Here is an 18,097-nt window from a genome sequence, read left to right as displayed (position 1 = left end):
ATGAGACTGCTGACTGATTGACCCCTCATGAGACTGCTGCCTGGCTGACTGATTGACCCCTCATGAGACTGCTGGCTGATTGACTCTCATGAGACTGCTGCCTGGCTGACTGATTGACCCCTCATGAGACTGCTGCCTGGCTGACTGATTGACCCCTCATGAGACTGCTGCCTGGCTGACTGATTGACCCCTCATGAGACTGCTGCCGGTCTGACTGATTGACCCCTCATGAGACTGCTGGCTGGCTGACTGATTGACCCCTCATGAGACTGCTGGCTGATTGACTCTCATGAGACTGCTGCCTGGCTGACTGATTGACCCCTCATGAGACTGCTGGCTGATTGACTCTCATGAGACTGCTGCCTGGCTGACTGATTGACCCCTCATGAGACTGCTGCTGGGCTGACTGATTGACCCCTCATGAGACTGCTGCCTGGCTGACTGATTGACCCCTCATGAGACTGCTGATGATTGACCCCTCATGAGACTGCTGCCGGTCTGACTGATTAACCCCTCATGAGACTGCTGGCTGATTGACTCTCATGAGACTGCTGCCTGGCTGACTGATTAACCCCTCATGAGACTGCTGATGATTGACCCCTCATGAGACTGCTGCCGGTCTGACTGATTAACCCCTCATGAGACTGCTGCCTGGCTGACTGATTGACCCCTCATGAGACTGCTGGCTGATTGACTCTCATGAGACTGCTGCCTGGCTGACTGATTGACCCCTCATGAGACTGCTGCCTGGCTGACTGATTGACCCCTCATGAGACTGCTGCTGGGCTGACTGATTGACCCCTCATGAGACTGCTGCCTGGCTGACTGATTGACCCCTCATGAGACTGCTGCCGGGCTGACTGATTGACCCCTCATGAGACTGCTGCCTGGCTGACTGATTGACCCCTCATGAGACTGCTGACTGATTGACCCCTCATGAGACTGCTGCCGGTCTGACTGATTGACCCCTCATGAGACTGCTGACTGATTGACCCCTCATGAGACTGCTGCTTGGCTGACTGATTGACCCCTCATGAGACTGCTGCCGGGCTGACTGATTGACCCCTCATGAGACTGCTGCTGGGCTGACTGATTGACCCCTCATGAGACTGCTGCCGGGCTGACTGATTGACCCCTCATGAGACTGCTGCTTGGCTGACTGATTGACCCCTCATGAGACTGCTGCTGGGCTGACTGATTGACCCCTCATGAGACTGCTGCTGGGCTGACTGATTGACCCCTCATGAGACTGCTGACTGATTGACCCCTCATGAGACTGCTGCTGGGCTGACTGATTGACCCCTCATGAGACTGCTGACTGATTGACCCCTCATGAGACTGCTGACTGATTGACCCCTCATGAGACTGCTGGCTGATTGACCCCTCATGAGACTGCTGCCTGGCTGACTGATTGACCCCTCATAGGATCTAATGGGTGGTCATCTCTCTCTCTCTCTCTCCTCCCAGCAGGCCCAGTCCTCTCTGTTAGGATCTAATGGGTGGTCATCTCTCTCTCTCTCTCCTCCCAGCAGGCCCAGTCCTCTCTGTTAGGATCTAATGGGTGGTCATCTCTCTCTCTCTCCTCCCAGCAGGCCCAGTCCTCTCTGTTAGGATCTAATGGGTGGTCATCTCTCTCTCTCTCCTCCCAGCAGGCCCAGTCCTCTCTGTTAGGATCTAATGGGTGGTCATCTCTCTCTCTCTCCTCTCAACAGGCCCAGTCCTCTCTGTTGGGATCTAATGGGTGGTCATCTCTCTCTCTCTCCTCCCAACAGGCCCAGTCCTCTCTGTTGGGATCTAATGGGTGGTCATCTCTCTCTCTCTCCTCCCAACAGGCCCAGTCCTCTCTGTTGGGATCTAATGGGTGGTCATCTCTCTCTCCTCCCAGCAGGCCCAGTCCTCTCTGTTAGGATCTAATGAGTGGTCATCTCTCTCTCTCTCTCTCCTCCCAACAGGCCCAGTCCTCTCTGTTAGGATCTAATGGGTGGTCATCTCTCTCTCTCTCTCTCCTCCCAGCAGGCCCAGTCCTCTCTGTTAGGATCTAATGGGTGGTCATCTCTCTCTCTCTCTCTCCTCCCAGCAGGCCCAGTCCTCTCTGTTAGGATCTAATGGGTGGTCATCTCTCTCTCTCTCTCTCCTCCCAGCAGGCCCAGTCCTCTCTGTTAGGATCTAATGGGTGGTCATCTCTCTCTCTCTCTCCTCCCAGCAGGCCCAGTCCTCTGTTAGGATCTAATGGGTGGTCATCTCTCTCTCTCTCTCTCCTCCCAGCAGGCCCAGTCCTCTCTGTTAGGATCTAATGGGTGGTCATCTCTCTCTCTCTCCTCCCAGCAGGCCCAGTCCTCTCTGTTAGGATCTAATGGGTGGTCATCTCTCTCTCTCTCTCCTCTCAACAGGCTCAGTCCTCTCTGTTGGGATCTAATGGGTGGTCATCTCTCTCTCTCTCCTCCCAACAGGCCCAGTCCTCTCTGTTAGGATCTAATGGGTGGTCATCTCTCTCTCTCTCCTCCCAACAGGCCCAGTCCTCTCTGTTAGGATCTAATGAGTGGTCATCTCTCTCTCTCTCTCTCCTCCCAGCAGGCCCAGTCCTCTCTGTTAGGATCTAATGGGTGGTCATCTCTCTCTCTCTCCTCCCAGCAGGCCCAGTCCTCTCTGTTAGGATCTAATGGGTGGTCATCTCTCTCTCTCTCTCTCCTCCCAGCAGGCCCAGTCCTCTCTGTTAGGATCTAATGGGTGGTCATCTCTCTCTCTCTCTCTCCTCCCAGCAGGCCCAGTCCTCTCTGTTAGGATCTAATGGGTGGTCATCTCTCTCTCTCCTCCCAACAGGCCCAGTCCTCTCTGTTAGGATCTAATGGGTGGTCATCTCTCTCTCTCTCTCTCCTCCCAGCAGGCCCAGTCCTCTCTGTTAGGATCTAATGGGTGGTCATCTCTCTCTCTCTCTCTCTCTCTCCTCCCAGCAGGCCCAGTCCTCTCTGTTAGGATCTAAAGGGTGGTCATCTCTCTCTCTCCTCCCAACAGGCCCAGTCCTCTCTGTTAGGATCTAATGGGTGGTCATCTCTCTCTCTCTCTCTCCTCCCAGCAGGCCCAGTCCTCTGTTAGGATCTAATGGGTGGTCATCTCTCTCTCTCTCCTCCCAGCAGGCCCAGTCCTCTGTTAGGATCTAATGGGTGGTCATCTCTCTCTCTCTCCTCCCAGCAGGCCCAGTCCTCTCTGTTAGGATCTAATGGATGGTCATCTCTCTCTCTCTCCTCCCAGCAGGCCCAGTCCTCTGTTAGGATCTAATGGGTGGTCATCTCTCTCTCTCTCCTCCCAGCAGGCCCAGTCCTCTCTGTTAGGATCTAATGGGTGGTCATCTCTCTCTCTCTCCTCCCAACAGGCCCAGTCCTCTCTGTTAGGATCTAATGGGTGGTCATCTCTCTCTCTCTCTCTCTCCTCCCAGCAGGCCCAGTCCTCTCTGTTAGGATCTAAAGGGTGGTCATCTCTCTCTCTCTCTCTCCTCCCAACAGGCCCAGTCCTCTCTGTTAGTATCTAATGGGTGGTCATCTCTCTCTCTCTCTCCTCCCAGCAGGCCCAGTCCTCTCTGTTAGGATCTAATGGGTGGTCATCTCTCTCTCTCTCTCCTCTCAACAGGCCCAGTCCTCTCTGTTAGGATCTAATGGGTGGTCATCTCTCTCTCTCTCTCTCCTCCCAGCAGGCCCAGTCCTCTGTTAGGATCTAATGGGTGGTCATCTCTCTCTCTCTCTCTCCTCCCAGCAGGCCCAGTCCTCTCTGTTAGCATCTAATGGGTGGTCATCTCTCTCTCTCTCTCTCCTCCCAGCAGGCCCAGTCCTCTCTGTTAGGATCTAATGGGTGGTCATCTCTCTCTCTCTCTCTCCTCCCAACAGGCCCAGTCCTCTCTGTTAGGATCTAATGGGTGGTCATCTCTCTCTCTCTCTCCTCTCAACAGGCCCAGTCCTCTCTGTTAGGATCTAATGGGTGGTCATCTCTCTCTCTCTCTCTCCTCCCAGCAGGCCCAGTCCTCTCTGTTAGGATCTAATGGGTGGTCATCTCTCTCTCTCTCTCCTCCCAGCAGGCCCAGTCCTCTCTGTTAGGATCTAATCGGTGGTCATCTCTCTCTCTCTCTCTCCTCCCAACAGGCCCAGTCCTCTCTGTTAGTATCTAATGGGTGGTCATCTCTCTCTCTCTCCTCCCAGCAGGCCCAGTCCTCTCTGTTAGGATCTAATGGGTTGTCATCTCTCTCTCTCCTCTCAGCAGGCCCAGTCCTCTGTTAGGATCTAATGGGTGGTCATCTCTCTCTCTCTCTCTCCTCCCAGCAGGCCCAGTCCTCTCTGTTAGGATCTAATGGGTGGTCATCTCTCTCTCTCTCTCTCCTCCCAACAGGCCCAGTCCTCTCTGTTAGTATCTAATGGGTGGTCATCTCTCTCTCTCTCCTCCCAGCAGGCCCAGTCCTCTCTGTTAGTGTCTAATGGGTGGTCATCTCTCTCTCTCTCTCTCTCTCTCCTCCCAGCAGGCCCAGTCCTCTCTGTTAGGATCTAAAGGGTGGTCATCGCTCTCTCTCTCTCTCCTCCCAACAGGCCCAGTCCTCTCTGTTAGGATCTAATGGGTGGTCATCTCTCTCTCTCTCTCTCTCCTCCCAGCAGGCCCAGTCCTCTCTGTTAGGATCTAATGGGTGGTCATCTCTCTCTCTCTCCTCCCAGCAGGCCCAGTCCTCTCTGTTGGGATCTAATGAGTGGTCATCTCTCTCTCTCTCCTCCCAGCAGGCCCAGTCCTCTCTGTTAGGATCTAATGTGTTGTCATCTCTCTCTCTCCTCTCAGCAGGCCCAGTCCTCTCTGTTAGGATCTAATGGGTGGTCATCTCTCTCTCTCTCTCTCTCTCTCCTCCCAACAGGCCCAGTCCTCTCTGTTAGGATCTAATGGGTGGTCATCTCTCTCTCTCTCTCTCCTCCCAACAGGCCCAGTCCTCTCTGTTAGGATCTAATGGGTGGTCATCTCTCTCTCTCTCCTCCCAGCAGGCCCAGTCCTCTCTGTTAGGATCTAATGGGTGGTCATCTCTCTCTCTCTCTCTCCTCCCAGCAGGCCCAGTCCTCTCTGTTGGATCTGATGGATGTTCCAGAATCGGATACGGCCGACCCCTGGGGGGCGAGAGGAGGCGCTGCCGCCGCACCAGACCCCTGGCAGGCCTACGGTACACACACACACACACACACACACACACACACACACACACACACCGTGTCTGAATACCCGTACTTGTGCTCTAAATGGCAGGTATTTTGGTAATGAGTAAATATAATGTTTTAAGGTATGTTAAATGAACATAATGGAGTGCTTTTAAATGCCATGATGTAAAACTCATTTTGGGTGTTTTCATCTAGTAGAATTCACTGCATCACTAATTAGGAAGAGAATCGTCTTTTTGATATCATGTTGATATCATGTTTAACAACAGCTGATAATCCAGATTAGGGGTACCCGCTGTTCCCAAATGAACCACTGGGAGTCCCTGGCACAATACAGATTAGGGGGATGAGGGGGATGAGCTGGGGATGAGCTGTTCCCAAATGAACCACTGGGAGTCCCTGGCACAATACAACAGTATGATAATCCAGATTAGGGGGACGAGCTGTTCCCAAATGAACCACTGGGAGTCCCTGGCACAATACAACAGTATGATAATCCAGATTAGGGGGACGAGCTGTTCCCAAATGAACCACTGGGAGTCCCTGGCACAATACAACAGTATGATAATCCAGATTAGGGGGACGAGCTGTTCCCAAATGAACCACTGGGAGTCCCTGGCACAATACAACAGTATGATAATCCAGATTAGGGGGATGAGCTGTTCCCAAATGAACCACTGGGAGTCCCTGGCACAATACAACAGTATGATAATCCAGATTAGGGGGACAAGCTGTTCCCAAATGAACCACTGGGAGTCCCTGGCACAATACAACAGTATGATAATCCAGATTATGGGGATGAGCTGTTCCCAAATGAACCACTGGGAGTCCCTGGCACAATACAACAGTATGATAATCCAGATTAGGGGGACGAGCTGTTCCCAAATGAACCCGGGACAGGGACCAGTGGGGGACAGGGACCAGTGGGGGACAGGGACCAGTGGGGGACAGGGACCAGTGGGGGACAGGGACCAGTGGGGGACAGGGACCAGTGGGGGAAGGGGACAGGGACCAGTGGGTTTATCAGTGGGGAAGGGGACAGGGACCAGTGGGTTTATCAGTGGGGAAGGGGACAGGGACCAGTGGGGTACAGGGACCAGTGGGGTACAGGGACCAGTGGGGGAAGGGGACAGGGACCAGTGGGGGAAGGGGACAGGGACCAGTGGGGGAAGGGGACCGAGGACCAGTGGGTGACAGGGACCAGTGGGGGACAGGGACCAGTGGGTTTGTCAGTGTGGAAGGGGACAGGGACCAGTGGGGGGAAGGGGACAGGGACCAGTGGGGGACAGGGACCAGTGGGGGAAGGGGACAGGGACCAGTGGGGGAAGGGGGGGAAGGGGACCGGGGACCAGTGGGTGACAGGGACCTGTGGGTTTGTCAGTGTGGAAGGGGACAGGGACCAGTGGGGGACAGGGACCAGTGGGGGACAGGGACCAGTGGGTTTGTCAGTGTGGAAGGGGACAGGGACCAGTGGGGGAAGGGGCAAGGGACCAGTGGGGGACAGGGACCAGTGGGGGAAGGGGACAAGGGGGGGAAGGGGACCAGTGGGGGACAGGGACCAGTGGGGAAAGGGGACAAGGGGGGGAAGGGGACCAGTGGGGGACAGGGACCAGTGGGGAAAGGGGAACCGGGGACCAGTGGGGGAAGGGGACCGGGGACCAGTGGGTGACAGGGACCAGTGGGGGACAGGGACCAGTGGGTTTGTCAGTGTGGAAGGGGACAGGGACCAGTGGGGGGAAGGGGACGGGGACCAGTGGGTTTGTCGGTGTGGAAGGGGACGGACCAGTGGGGGACAGGGACCAGTGGGTTTGTCAGTGTGGAAGGGGACAGGGACCAGTGGGGGGAAGGGGATGGGGACCAGTGGGTTTGTCAGTGTGGAAGGGGACAGGGACCAGTGGGTTTGTCAGTGTGGAAGGGGACAGGGACCAGTGTGGAAGGACAGGGACCAGTGGGTTTGTCAGTGTGGAAGGGGACAGGGACCAGTGTGGAAGGACAGGGACCAGTGGGTTTGTCAGTGTGGAAGGACAGGGACCAGTGGGTGACAGGGACCAGTGGGGGACAGGGACCAGTGGGTTTGTCAGTGTGGAAGGACAGGGACCAGTGGGTTTGTCGGTGTGGAAGGGGACAGGGACCAGTGTGGAAGGACAGGGACTGTCTTTGTCTCCTCTACACCTGCAGTTGTCAGAACAGTGGGTTTGTCAGTGTGGAAGGGGACAGGGACCAGTGGGTTTGTCAGTGTGGAAGGGGACAGGGACCAGTGGGTTTGTCGGTGTGGAAGGGGACAGGGACCAGTGTGGAAGGACAGGGACTGTCTTTGTCTCCTCTACACCTGCAGTTGTCAGAACAGTGGCTCTTTGTTCAGCAGGAATGCTGCTATACTGGTCCTGACATATCTACTGAGAGGGGGGAGAGAGAGAGAGACGGGGGGTGAGGCGGGGGGTGTAGAGAGAGAGGGGGGGGGTGGAGAGACGGGGGGGGTGTAGAGAGAGAGGGGGGGGGGGGTGGAGAGACGGGGGGTGAGGCGGGGGGTGGAGAGACGGGGGGGAGAGTCGGGGGGTGTAGAGAGCGAGGCGGGGGGTGTAGAGAGAGGCGGGGGGAGAGGCGGGGGGGTGGAGAGAGACGGGGGGTGTAGAGAGCGAGGCGGGGGGTGTAGAGAGTGAGGCGGGGGGAGAGGCGGGGGGTGTAGAGAGAGACTGGGTGAGAGGCGGGGGGTGTAGAGAGAGACGGTGTAGAGAGAGACGGGGGGTGGAGAGAGGCGGGGAGAGGCGGGGGGTGTAGAGAGAGGCGGGGGTGGAGAGAGACGGGGGTTGGGGGGAGAGGCGGGGGGTGGGGAGACTGGTGAGAGGCGGGGGTTGGAAAGAGACTGGGGGGAGAGGAGGGGGGGAGAGGCGGGGGGTGGAGAGATGGGGAGGGTGGAGAGAGAGGAGGGGGAGGGCGGAGAGAGAGGGGGGGACTGAGAGAGAGGGGAGGGGGGGGGGGATGCCGGAGAGAGAGGGGGGAGGATGGAGGGGGGGGGGGGCTGAGAAAGAGAGAAGGGGGGACTGAGGGGGGAGAATGGAGAGGAGGGGTGGAGAAAGAGAGAGGGGGGGACTGAGGGGGGAGGGAGAGAGGGGGGGAGGACGGAGAGGGGGACGGAGAGAGAGGGGGTCGGAGAGAGAGAGAAGGGGGGGATGGAGAGAGAGGGGGGGAGAGGGGGGAGGACAGAGAGGGGGGGACAGAGAGAGAGAGAGGGGGGGCTGAGAAAGAGAGAAGGGGGGACTGAGGGGGGAGAATGGAGAGGAGGGGTGGAGAAAGAGAGAGGGGGGGACTGAGGGGGGAGGGAGAGAGGGGGGGAGGACGGAGAGGGGGACGGAGAGAGAGGGGGTCGGAGAGAGAGAGAAGGGGGGGATGGAGAGAGAGGGGGGGAGAGGGGGGAGGACAGAGAGGGGGGGACAGAGAGAGAGAGAGGGGGGGACTGAGAGAGAGAGGGGGGGACTGAGGGGGGGGGGGACAGAGAGAGAGAGAGAGGGGGGGGGGGGGGGGAGAGAGATGTTAGTCGTCCAGAACAGTAGTGATCTGAAAACGAGGGAACAGCATTGTGACAGAAAGCAGGAATGATTTGTCATCTGTCTACTGGGGTGGGACTCATGTTGTGTCTGTGTGTCCAGGTGCAGCCCCAACGCCAGTGGCTCCAGTAGACCCCTGGGGGCCCCCGTCCTCCTCTGTTCCCCCCATGAAGAGCAGTGATCCCTGGGGAACCAACCCTGCTCCTGACCCCTGGGGTTCTGGAGGAACCTCCTACGCAGGTACACCTCAACACCAGGGTTTAGTTGGCCGGTAGTAGCTGGTACACCTCAACACCAGGGTTTAGTTAGCCGGTAGTAGCTGGTACACCTCAACACCAGGGTTTAGTTAGCCGGTAGTAGCTGGTACACCTCAACACCAGGGTTTAGTTAGCCGGTAGTAGCTGGCTTCTACACCTCAACACCAGGGTTTAGTTAGCCGGTAGTAGCTGGCTTCTACACCTCAACACCAGGGTTTAGTTAGCCGGTAGTAGCTGGCTCCTACACCTCAACGCCAGGGTTTAGTTAGCCGGTAGTAGCTGGCTCCTACACCTCAACACCAGGGTTTAGTTAGCCGGTAGTAGCTGGCTCCTACACCTCAACACCAGGGTTTAGTTAGCCGGTAGTAGCTGGCTCCTACACCTCAACACCAGGGTTTAGTTAGCCGGTAGTAGCTGGCTCCTACACCTCAACACCAGGGTTTAGTTAGCCGGTAGTAGCTGGCTCCTACACCTCAACACCAGGGTTTAGTTAGCCGGTAGTAGCTGGCTCCTACACCTCAACACCAGGGTTTAGTTAGCCGGTAGTAGCTGGCTCCTACACCTCAACACCAGGGTTTAGTTAGCCGGTAGTAGCTGGCTCCTACACCTCAACACCAGGGTTTAGTTAGCCGGTAGTAGCTGGCTCCTACACCTCAACACCAGGGTTTAGTTAGCCGGTAGTAGCTGGCTCCTACACCTCAACACCAGGGTTTAGTTAGCCGGTAGTAGCTGGCTCCTACACCTCAACACCAGGGTTTAGTTAGCCGGTAGTAGCTGGCTCCTACACCTCAACACCAGGGTTTAGTTAGCCGGTAGTAGCTGGCTCCTACACCTCAACACCAGGGTTTAGTTAGCCGGTAGTAGCTGGCTCCTACACCTCAACACCAGGGTTTAGTTAGCCGGTAGTAGCTGGCTCCTACACCTCAACACCAGGGTTTAGTTAGCCGGTAGTAGCTGGTACACCTCAACACCAGGGTTTAGTTAGCTGGTACACCTCAACACCAGGGTTTAGTTAGCCGGTAGTAGCTGGCTCCTACACCTCAATACCAGGGTTTAGTTAGCCGGTAGTAGCTGGCTCCTACACCTCAACACCAGGGTTTAGTTAGCCGGTAGTAGCTGGCTCCTACACCTCAACACCAGGGTTTAGTTAGCCGGTAGTAGCTGGCTCCTACACCTCAACTCCAGGGTTTAGTTAGCCGGTAGTAGCTGGCTGCTACACCTCAACACCAGGGTTTAGTTAGCCGGTAGTAGCTGGCTGCTACACCTCAACACCAGGGTTTAGTTAGCCGGTAGTAGCTGGCTGCTACACCTCAACACCAGGGTTTAGTTGACCGGTAGTAGCTGGCTCCTACACCTCAACACCAGGGTTTAGTTAGCCGGTAGTAGCTGGTATACCTCAACACCAGGGTTTAGTTAGACGGTAGTAGCTGGTATACCTCAACACCAGGGTTTAGTTAGTCGGTAGTAGCTGGTACACCTCAACACCAGGGTTTAGTTAGCCGGTAGTAGCTGGCTCCTACACCTCAACGCCAGGGTTTAGTTAGCCGGTAGTAGTTGGCTCCTACACCTCAACACCAGGGTTTAGTTAGCCGGTAGTAGCTGGCTCCTACACCTCAACACCAGGGTTTAGTTAGCCGGTAGTAGCTGGCTCCTACACCTCAACACCAGGGTTTAGTTAGCCGGTAGTAGCTGGCTCCTACACCTCAACACCAGGGTTTAGTTAGCCGGTAGTAGCTGGCTCCTACACCTCAACACCAGGGTTTAGTTAGCCGGTAGTAGCTGGCTCCTACACCTCAACACCAGGGTTTAGTTAGCCGGTAGTAGCTGGCTCCAACACCTCAACGCCAGGGTTTAGTTAGCCGGTAGTAGCTGGCTCCTACACCTCAACGCCAGGGTTTAGTTAGCCGGTAGTAGCTGGCTCCTACACCTCAACGCCAGGGTTTAGTTAGCCGGTAGTAGCTGGCTCCTACACCTCAACGCCAGGGTTTAGTTAGCCGGTAGTAGCTGGCTCCTACACCTCAACGCCAGGGTTTAGTTAGCCGGTAGTAGCTGGCTCCTACACCTCAACGCCAGGGTTTAGTTAGCCGGTAGTAGCTGGCTCCTACACCTCAACGCCAGGGTTTAGTTAGCCGGTAGTAGCTGGCTCCTACACCTCAACGCCAGGGTTTAGTTAGCCGGTAGTAGCTGGCTCCTACACCTCAACACCAGGGTTTAGTTAGCCGGTAGTAGCTGGCTCCTACACCTCAACACCAGGGTTTAGTTAGCCGGTAGTAGCTGGCTCCTACACCTCAACACCAGGGTTTAGTTAGCCGGTAGTAGCTGGCTCCTACACCTCAACACCAGGGTTTAGTTAGCCGGTAGTAGCTGGCTCCTACACCTCAACACCAGGGTTTAGTTAGCCGGTAGTAGCTGGCTCCTACACCTCAACACCAGGGTTTAGTTAGCCGGTAGTAGCTGGCTCCTACACCTCAACACCAGGGTTTAGTTAGCCGGTAGTAGCTGGCTCCTACACCTCAACACCAGGGTTTAGTTAGCCGGTAGTAGCTGGCTCCTACACCTCAACACCAGGGTTTAGTTAGCCGGTAGTAGCTGGCTCCTACACCTCAACACCAGGGTTTAGTTAGCCGGTAGTAGCTGGCTCCTACACCTCAACACCAGGGTTTAGTTAGCCGGTAGTAGCTGGCTCCTACACCTCAACACCAGGGTTTAGTTAGCCGGTAGTAGCTGGCTCCTACACCTCAACACCAGGGTTTAGTTAGCCGGTAGTAGCTGGCTCCTACACCTCAACACCAGGGTTTAGTTAGCCGGTAGTAGCTGGCTCCTACACCTCAACACCAGGGTTTAGTTAGCCGGTAGTAGCTGGCTCCTACACCTCAACACCAGGGTTTAGTTAGCCGGTAGTAGCTGGCTCCTACACCTCAACACCAGGGTTTAGTTAGCCGGTAGTAGCTGGTACACCTCAACACCAGGGTTTAGTTAGCTGGTACACCTCAACACCAGGGTTTAGTTAGCCGGTAGTAGCTGGCTCCTACACCTCAACACCAGGGTTTAGTTAGCCGGTAGTAGCTGGCTCCTACACCTCAACACCAGGGTTTAGTTAGCCGGTAGTAGCTGGCTCCTACACCTCAACTCCAGGGTTTAGTTAGCCGGTAGTAGCTGGCTGCTACACCTCAACACCAGGGTTTAGTTAGCCGGTAGTAGCTGGCTGCTACACCTCAACACCAGGGTTTAGTTAGCCGGTAGTAGCTGGCTGCTACACCTCAACACCAGGGTTTAGTTGACCGGTAGTAGCTGGCTCCTACACCTCAACACCAGGGTTTAGTTAGCCGGTAGTAGCTGGTATACCTCAACACCAGGGTTTAGTTAGACGGTAGTAGCTGGTATACCTCAACACCAGGGTTTAGTTAGCCGGTAGTAGCTGGCTCCTACACCTCAACACCAGGGTTTAGTTAGCCGGTAGTAGCTGGCTCCTACACCTCAACACCAGGGTTTAGTTAGCCGGTAGTAGCTGGCTCCTACACCTCAACACCAGGGTTTAGTTAGCCGGTAGTAGCTGGTACACCTCAACACCAGGGTTTAGTTAGCTGGTACACCTCAACACCAGGGTTTAGTTAGCCGGTAGTAGCTGGCTCCTACACCTCAATACCAGGGTTTAGTTAGCCGGTAGTAGCTGGCTCCTACACCTCAACACCAGGGTTTAGTTAGCCGGTAGTAGCTGGCTCCTACACCTCAACACCAGGGTTTAGTTAGCCGGTAGTAGCTGGCTCCTACACCTCAACTCCAGGGTTTAGTTAGCCGGTAGTAGCTGGCTGCTACACCTCAACACCAGGGTTTAGTTAGCCGGTAGTAGCTGGCTGCTACACCTCAACACCAGGGTTTAGTTAGCCGGTAGTAGCTGGCTGCTACACCTCAACACCAGGGTTTAGTTGACCGGTAGTAGCTGGCTCCTACACCTCAACACCAGGGTTTAGTTAGCCGGTAGTAGCTGGTATACCTCAACACCAGGGTTTAGTTAGACGGTAGTAGCTGGTATACCTCAACACCAGGGTTTAGTTAGTCGGTAGTAGCTGGTACACCTCAACACCAGGGTTTAGTTAGCCGGTAGTAGCTGGCTCCTACACCTCAACGCCAGGGTTTAGTTAGCCGGTAGTAGTTGGCTCCTACACCTCAACACCAGGGTTTAGTTAGCCGGTAGTAGCTGGCTCCTACACCTCAACACCAGGGTTTAGTTAGCCGGTAGTAGCTGGCTCCTACACCTCAACACCAGGGTTTAGTTAGCCGGTAGTAGCTGGCTCCTACACCTCAACACCAGGGTTTAGTTAGCCGGTAGTAGCTGGCTCCTACACCTCAACACCAGGGTTTAGTTAGCCGGTAGTAGCTGGCTCCTACACCTCAACACCAGGGTTTAGTTAGCCGGTAGTAGCTGGCTCCTACACCTCAACGCCAGGGTTTAGTTAGCCGGTAGTAGCTGGCTCCTACACCTCAACGCCAGGGTTTAGTTAGCCGGTAGTAGCTGGCTCCTACACCTCAACGCCAGGGTTTAGTTAGCCGGTAGTAGCTGGCTCCTACACCTCAACGCCAGGGTTTAGTTAGCCGGTAGTAGCTGGCTCCTACACCTCAACGCCAGGGTTTAGTTAGCCGGTAGTAGCTGGCTCCTACACCTCAACGCCAGGGTTTAGTTAGCCGGTAGTAGCTGGCTCCTACACCTCAACGCCAGGGTTTAGTTAGCCGGTAGTAGCTGGCTCCTACACCTCAACGCCAGGGTTTAGTTAGCCGGTAGTAGCTGGCTCCTACACCTCAACGCCAGGGTTTAGTTAGCCGGTAGTAGCTGGCTCCTACACCTCAACGCCAGGGTTTAGTTAGCCGGTAGTAGCTGGCTCCTACACCTCAACGCCAGGGTTTAGTTAGCCGGTAGTAGCTGGCTCCTACACCTCAACGCCAGGGTTTAGTTAGCCGGTAGTAGCTGGCTCCTACACCTCAACACCAGGGTTTAGTTAGCCGGTAGTAGCTGGCTCCTACACCTCAACACCAGGGTTTAGTTAGCCGGTAGTAGCTGGCTCCTACACCTCAACACCAGGGTTTAGTTAGCCGGTAGTAGCTGGCTCCTACACCTCAACACCAGGGTTTAGTTAGCCGGTAGTAGCTGGCTCCTACACCTCAACACCAGGGTTTAGTTAGCCGGTAGTAGCTGGCTCCTACACCTCAACACCAGGGTTTAGTTAGCCGGTAGTAGCTGGCTCCTACACCTCAACACCAGGGTTTAGTTAGCCGGTAGTAGCTGGCTCCTACACCTCAACACCAGGGTTTAGTTAGCCGGTAGTAGCTGGCTCCTACACCTCAACACCAGGGTTTAGTTAGCCGGTAGTAGCTGGCTCCTACACCTCAACACCAGGGTTTAGTTAGCCGGTAGTAGCTGGCTCCTACACCTCAACACCAGGGTTTAGTTAGCCGGTAGTAGCTGGCTCCTACACCTCAACACCAGGGTTTAGTTAGCTGGTACACCTCAACACCAGGGTTTAGTTAGCCGGTAGTAGCTGGCTCCTACACCTCAACACCAGGGTTTAGTTAGCCGGTAGTAGCTGGCTCCTACACCTCAACACCAGGGTTTAGTTAGCCGGTAGTAGCTGGCTCCTACACCTCAACTCCAGGGTTTAGTTAGCCGGTAGTAGCTGGCTGCTACACCTCAACACCAGGGTTTAGTTAGCCGGTAGTAGCTGGCTGCTACACCTCAACACCAGGGTTTAGTTAGCCGGTAGTAGCTGGCTGCTACACCTCAACACCAGGGTTTAGTTGACCGGTAGTAGCTGGCTCCTACACCTCAACACCAGGGTTTAGTTAGCCGGTAGTAGCTGGTATACCTCAACACCAGGGTTTAGTTAGACGGTAGTAGCTGGTATACCTCAACACCAGGGTTTAGTTAGTCGGTAGTAGCTGGTACACCTCAACACCAGGGTTTAGTTAGCCGGTAGTAGCTGGCTCCTACACCTCAACGCCAGGGTTTAGTTAGCCGGTAGTAGTTGGCTCCTACACCTCAACACCAGGGTTTAGTTAGCCGGTAGTAGCTGGCTCCTACACCTCAACACCAGGGTTTAGTTAGCCGGTAGTAGCTGGCTCCTACACCTCAACACCAGGGTTTAGTTAGCCGGTAGTAGCTGGCTCCTACACCTCAACACCAGGGTTTAGTTAGCCGGTAGTAGCTGGCTCCTACACCTCAACACCAGGGTTTAGTTAGCCGGTAGTAGCTGGCTCCTACACCTCAACACCAGGGTTTAGTTAGCCGGTAGTAGCTGGCTCCTACACCTCAACACCAGGGTTTAGTTAGCCGGTAGTAGCTGGCTCCTACACCTCAACGCCAGGGTTTAGTTAGCCGGTAGTAGCTGGCTCCTACACCTCAACGCCAGGGTTTAGTTAGCCGGTAGTAGCTGGCTCCTACACCTCAACGCCAGGGTTTAGTTAGCCGGTAGTAGCTGGCTCCTACACCTCAACGCCAGGGTTTAGTTAGCCGGTAGTAGCTGGCTCCTACACCTCAACGCCAGGGTTTAGTTAGCCGGTAGTAGCTGGCTCCTACACCTCAACACCAGGGTTTAGTTAGCCGGTAGTAGCTGGCTCCTACACCTCAACGCCAGGGTTTAGTTAGCCGGTAGTAGCTGGCTCCTACACCTCAACGCCAGGGTTTAGTTAGCCGGTAGTAGCTGGCTCCTACACCTCAACGCCAGGGTTTAGTTAGCCGGTAGTAGCTGGCTCCTACACCTCAACGCCAGGGTTTAGTTAGCCGGTAGTAGCTGGCTCCTACACCTCAACGCCAGGGTTTAGTTAGCCGGTAGTAGCTGGCTCCTACACCTCAACGCCAGGGTTTAGTTAGCCGGTAGTAGCTGGCTCCTACACCTCAACGCCAGGGTTTAGTTAGCCGGTAGTAGCTGGCTCCTACACCTCAACGCCAGGGTTTAGTTAGCCGGTAGTAGCTGGCTCCTACACCTCAACGCCAGGGTTTAGTTAGCCGGTAGTAGCTGGTACACCTCAACACCAGGGTTTAGTTGGCCGGTAGTAGCTGGCTCCTACATCTCAACACCAGGGTTTAGTTAGCCGGTAGTAGCTGGTACACCTCAACACCAGGGTTTAGTTAGTCGGTATTAGCTGGTATACCTCAACACCAGGGTTTAGTTAGTCGGTAGTAGCTGGTACACCTCAACACCAGGGTTTAGTTAGCCGGTAGTAGCTGGCTCCTACACCTCAACGCCAGGGTTTAGTTAGCCGGTAGTAGCTGGCTCCTACACCTCAACGCCAGGGTTTAGTTAGCCGGTAGTAGCTGGCTCCTACACCTCAACGCCAGGGTTTAGTTAGCCGGTAGTAGCTGGCTCCTACACCTCAACGCCAGGGTTTAGTTAGCCGGTAGTAGCTGGCTCCTACACCTCAACGCCAGGGTTTAGTTAGCCGGTAGTAGCTGGCTCCTACACCTCAACGCCAGGGTTTAGTTAGCCGGTAGTAGCTGGCTCCTACACCTCAACGCCAGGGTTTAGTTAGCCGGTAGTAGCTGGCTCCTACACCTCAACGCCAGGGTTTAGTTAGCCGGTAGTAGCTGGCTCCTACACCTCAACACCAGGGTTTAGTTAGCCGGTAGTAGCTGGTACACCTCAACACCAGGGTTTAGTTGGCCGGTAGTAGCTGGCTCCTACATCTCAACACCAGGGTTTAGTTAGCCGGTAGTAGCTGGTACACCTCAACACCAGGGTTTAGTTAGTCGGTATTAGCTGGTATACCTCAACACCAGGGTTTAGTTAGTCGGTAGTAGCTGGTACACCTCAACACCAGGGTTTAGTTAGCCGGTAGTAGCTGGCTCCTACACCTCAACGCCAGGGTTTAGTTAGCCGGTAGTAGCTGGCTCCTACACCTCAACACCAGGGTTTAGTTAGCCGGTAGTAGCTGGCTCCTACACCTCAACACCAGGGTTTAGTTAGCCGGTAGTAGCTGGTACACCTCAACACTAGGGTTTAGTTAGCCGGTAGTAGCTGGCTCCTACACCTCAACACCAGGGTTTAGTTAGCCGGTAGTAGCTGGCTCCTACACCTCAACACCAGGGTTTAGTTAGCCGGTAGTAGCTGGCTCCTACACCTCAACACCAGGGTTTAGTTAGCCGGTAGTAGCTGGCTCCTATACCTCAACACCAGGGTTTAGTTAGCCGGTAGTAGCTGGTACACCTCAACACCAGGGTTTAGTTATCCGGTAGTAGCTGGCTCCTACACCTCAACACCAGGGTTTAGTTATCCGGTAGTAGCTGGTACACCTCAACACCAGGGTTTAGTTATCCGGTAGTAGCTGGCTCCTACACCTCAACACCAGGGTTTAGTTATCCGGTAGTAGCTGGTACACCTCAACACCAGGGTTTAGTTAGCCGGTAGTAGCTGGCTCGTACACCTCAACACCAGGGTTTAGTTAGCCGGTAGTAGCTGGCTCGTACACCTCAACACCAGGGTTTAGTTAGCCGGTAGTAGCTGGCTCCTACACCTCAACACCAGGGTTTAGTTAGCCGGTAGTAGCTGGCTCCTACACCTCAACACCAGGGTTTAGTTAGCCGGTAGTAGCGGGCTCCTACACCTCAACACCAGGGTTTAGTTAGCCGGTAGTAGCTGGCTCCTACACCTCAACACCAGGGTTTAGTTAGACGGTAGTAGCTGGCTCCTACACCTCAACACCATGGTTTAGTTAGCCGGTAGTAGCTGGCTCCTATACCTCAACACCAGGGTTTAGTTAGCCGGTAGTAGCTGGCTCCTACACCTCAACACCAGGGTTTAGTTAGCCGGTAGTAGCTGGCTCCTACACCTCAACACCAGGGTTTAGTCAGCCGGTAGTAGCTGGCTCCTACACCTCAACACCAGGGTTTAGTTAGCCGGTAGTAGCTGGCTCCTACACCTCAACACCAGGGTTTAGTTAGCCGGTAGTAGCTGGTACACCTCAACACCAGGGTTTAGCTATCCGGTAGTAGCTGGCTCCTACACCTCAACACCAGGGTTTAGTTATCCGGTAGTAGCTGGTACACCTCAACATCAGGGTTTAGTTAGCCGGTAGTAGCTGGTACACCTCAACACCAGGGTTTAGTTAGCCGGTAGTAGCTGGTACACCTCAA

General features: G+C 55.1%; 1 protein-coding gene across 1 annotated transcript in view; it reads left to right on the top strand.

The window, feature by feature from the left end:
• Positions 1–18,097, top strand: part of LOC110511686 (epsin-2-like) — a 64,945-nt gene that overhangs the window by 26,399 nt on the left and 20,449 nt on the right. The window contains exons 7-8 of the mRNA XM_036972331.1: positions 5,068–5,179; positions 8,822–8,959. Coding sequence (XP_036828226.1) covers positions 5,068–5,179; positions 8,822–8,959 — 250 coding nt within the window. The remainder of the gene's footprint in view (positions 1–5,067; positions 5,180–8,821; positions 8,960–18,097) is intronic.

Source organism: Oncorhynchus mykiss, unplaced genomic scaffold (genome assembly GCF_013265735.2).
Source record: "Oncorhynchus mykiss isolate Arlee unplaced genomic scaffold, USDA_OmykA_1.1 un_scaffold_140, whole genome shotgun sequence".
Taxonomy (NCBI): Eukaryota; Metazoa; Chordata; class Actinopteri; order Salmoniformes; family Salmonidae; genus Oncorhynchus; species Oncorhynchus mykiss.
The sequence above is the reverse complement of the archived record's forward strand: the minus strand, read 5'-3'. Positions and strand labels throughout refer to the sequence as shown.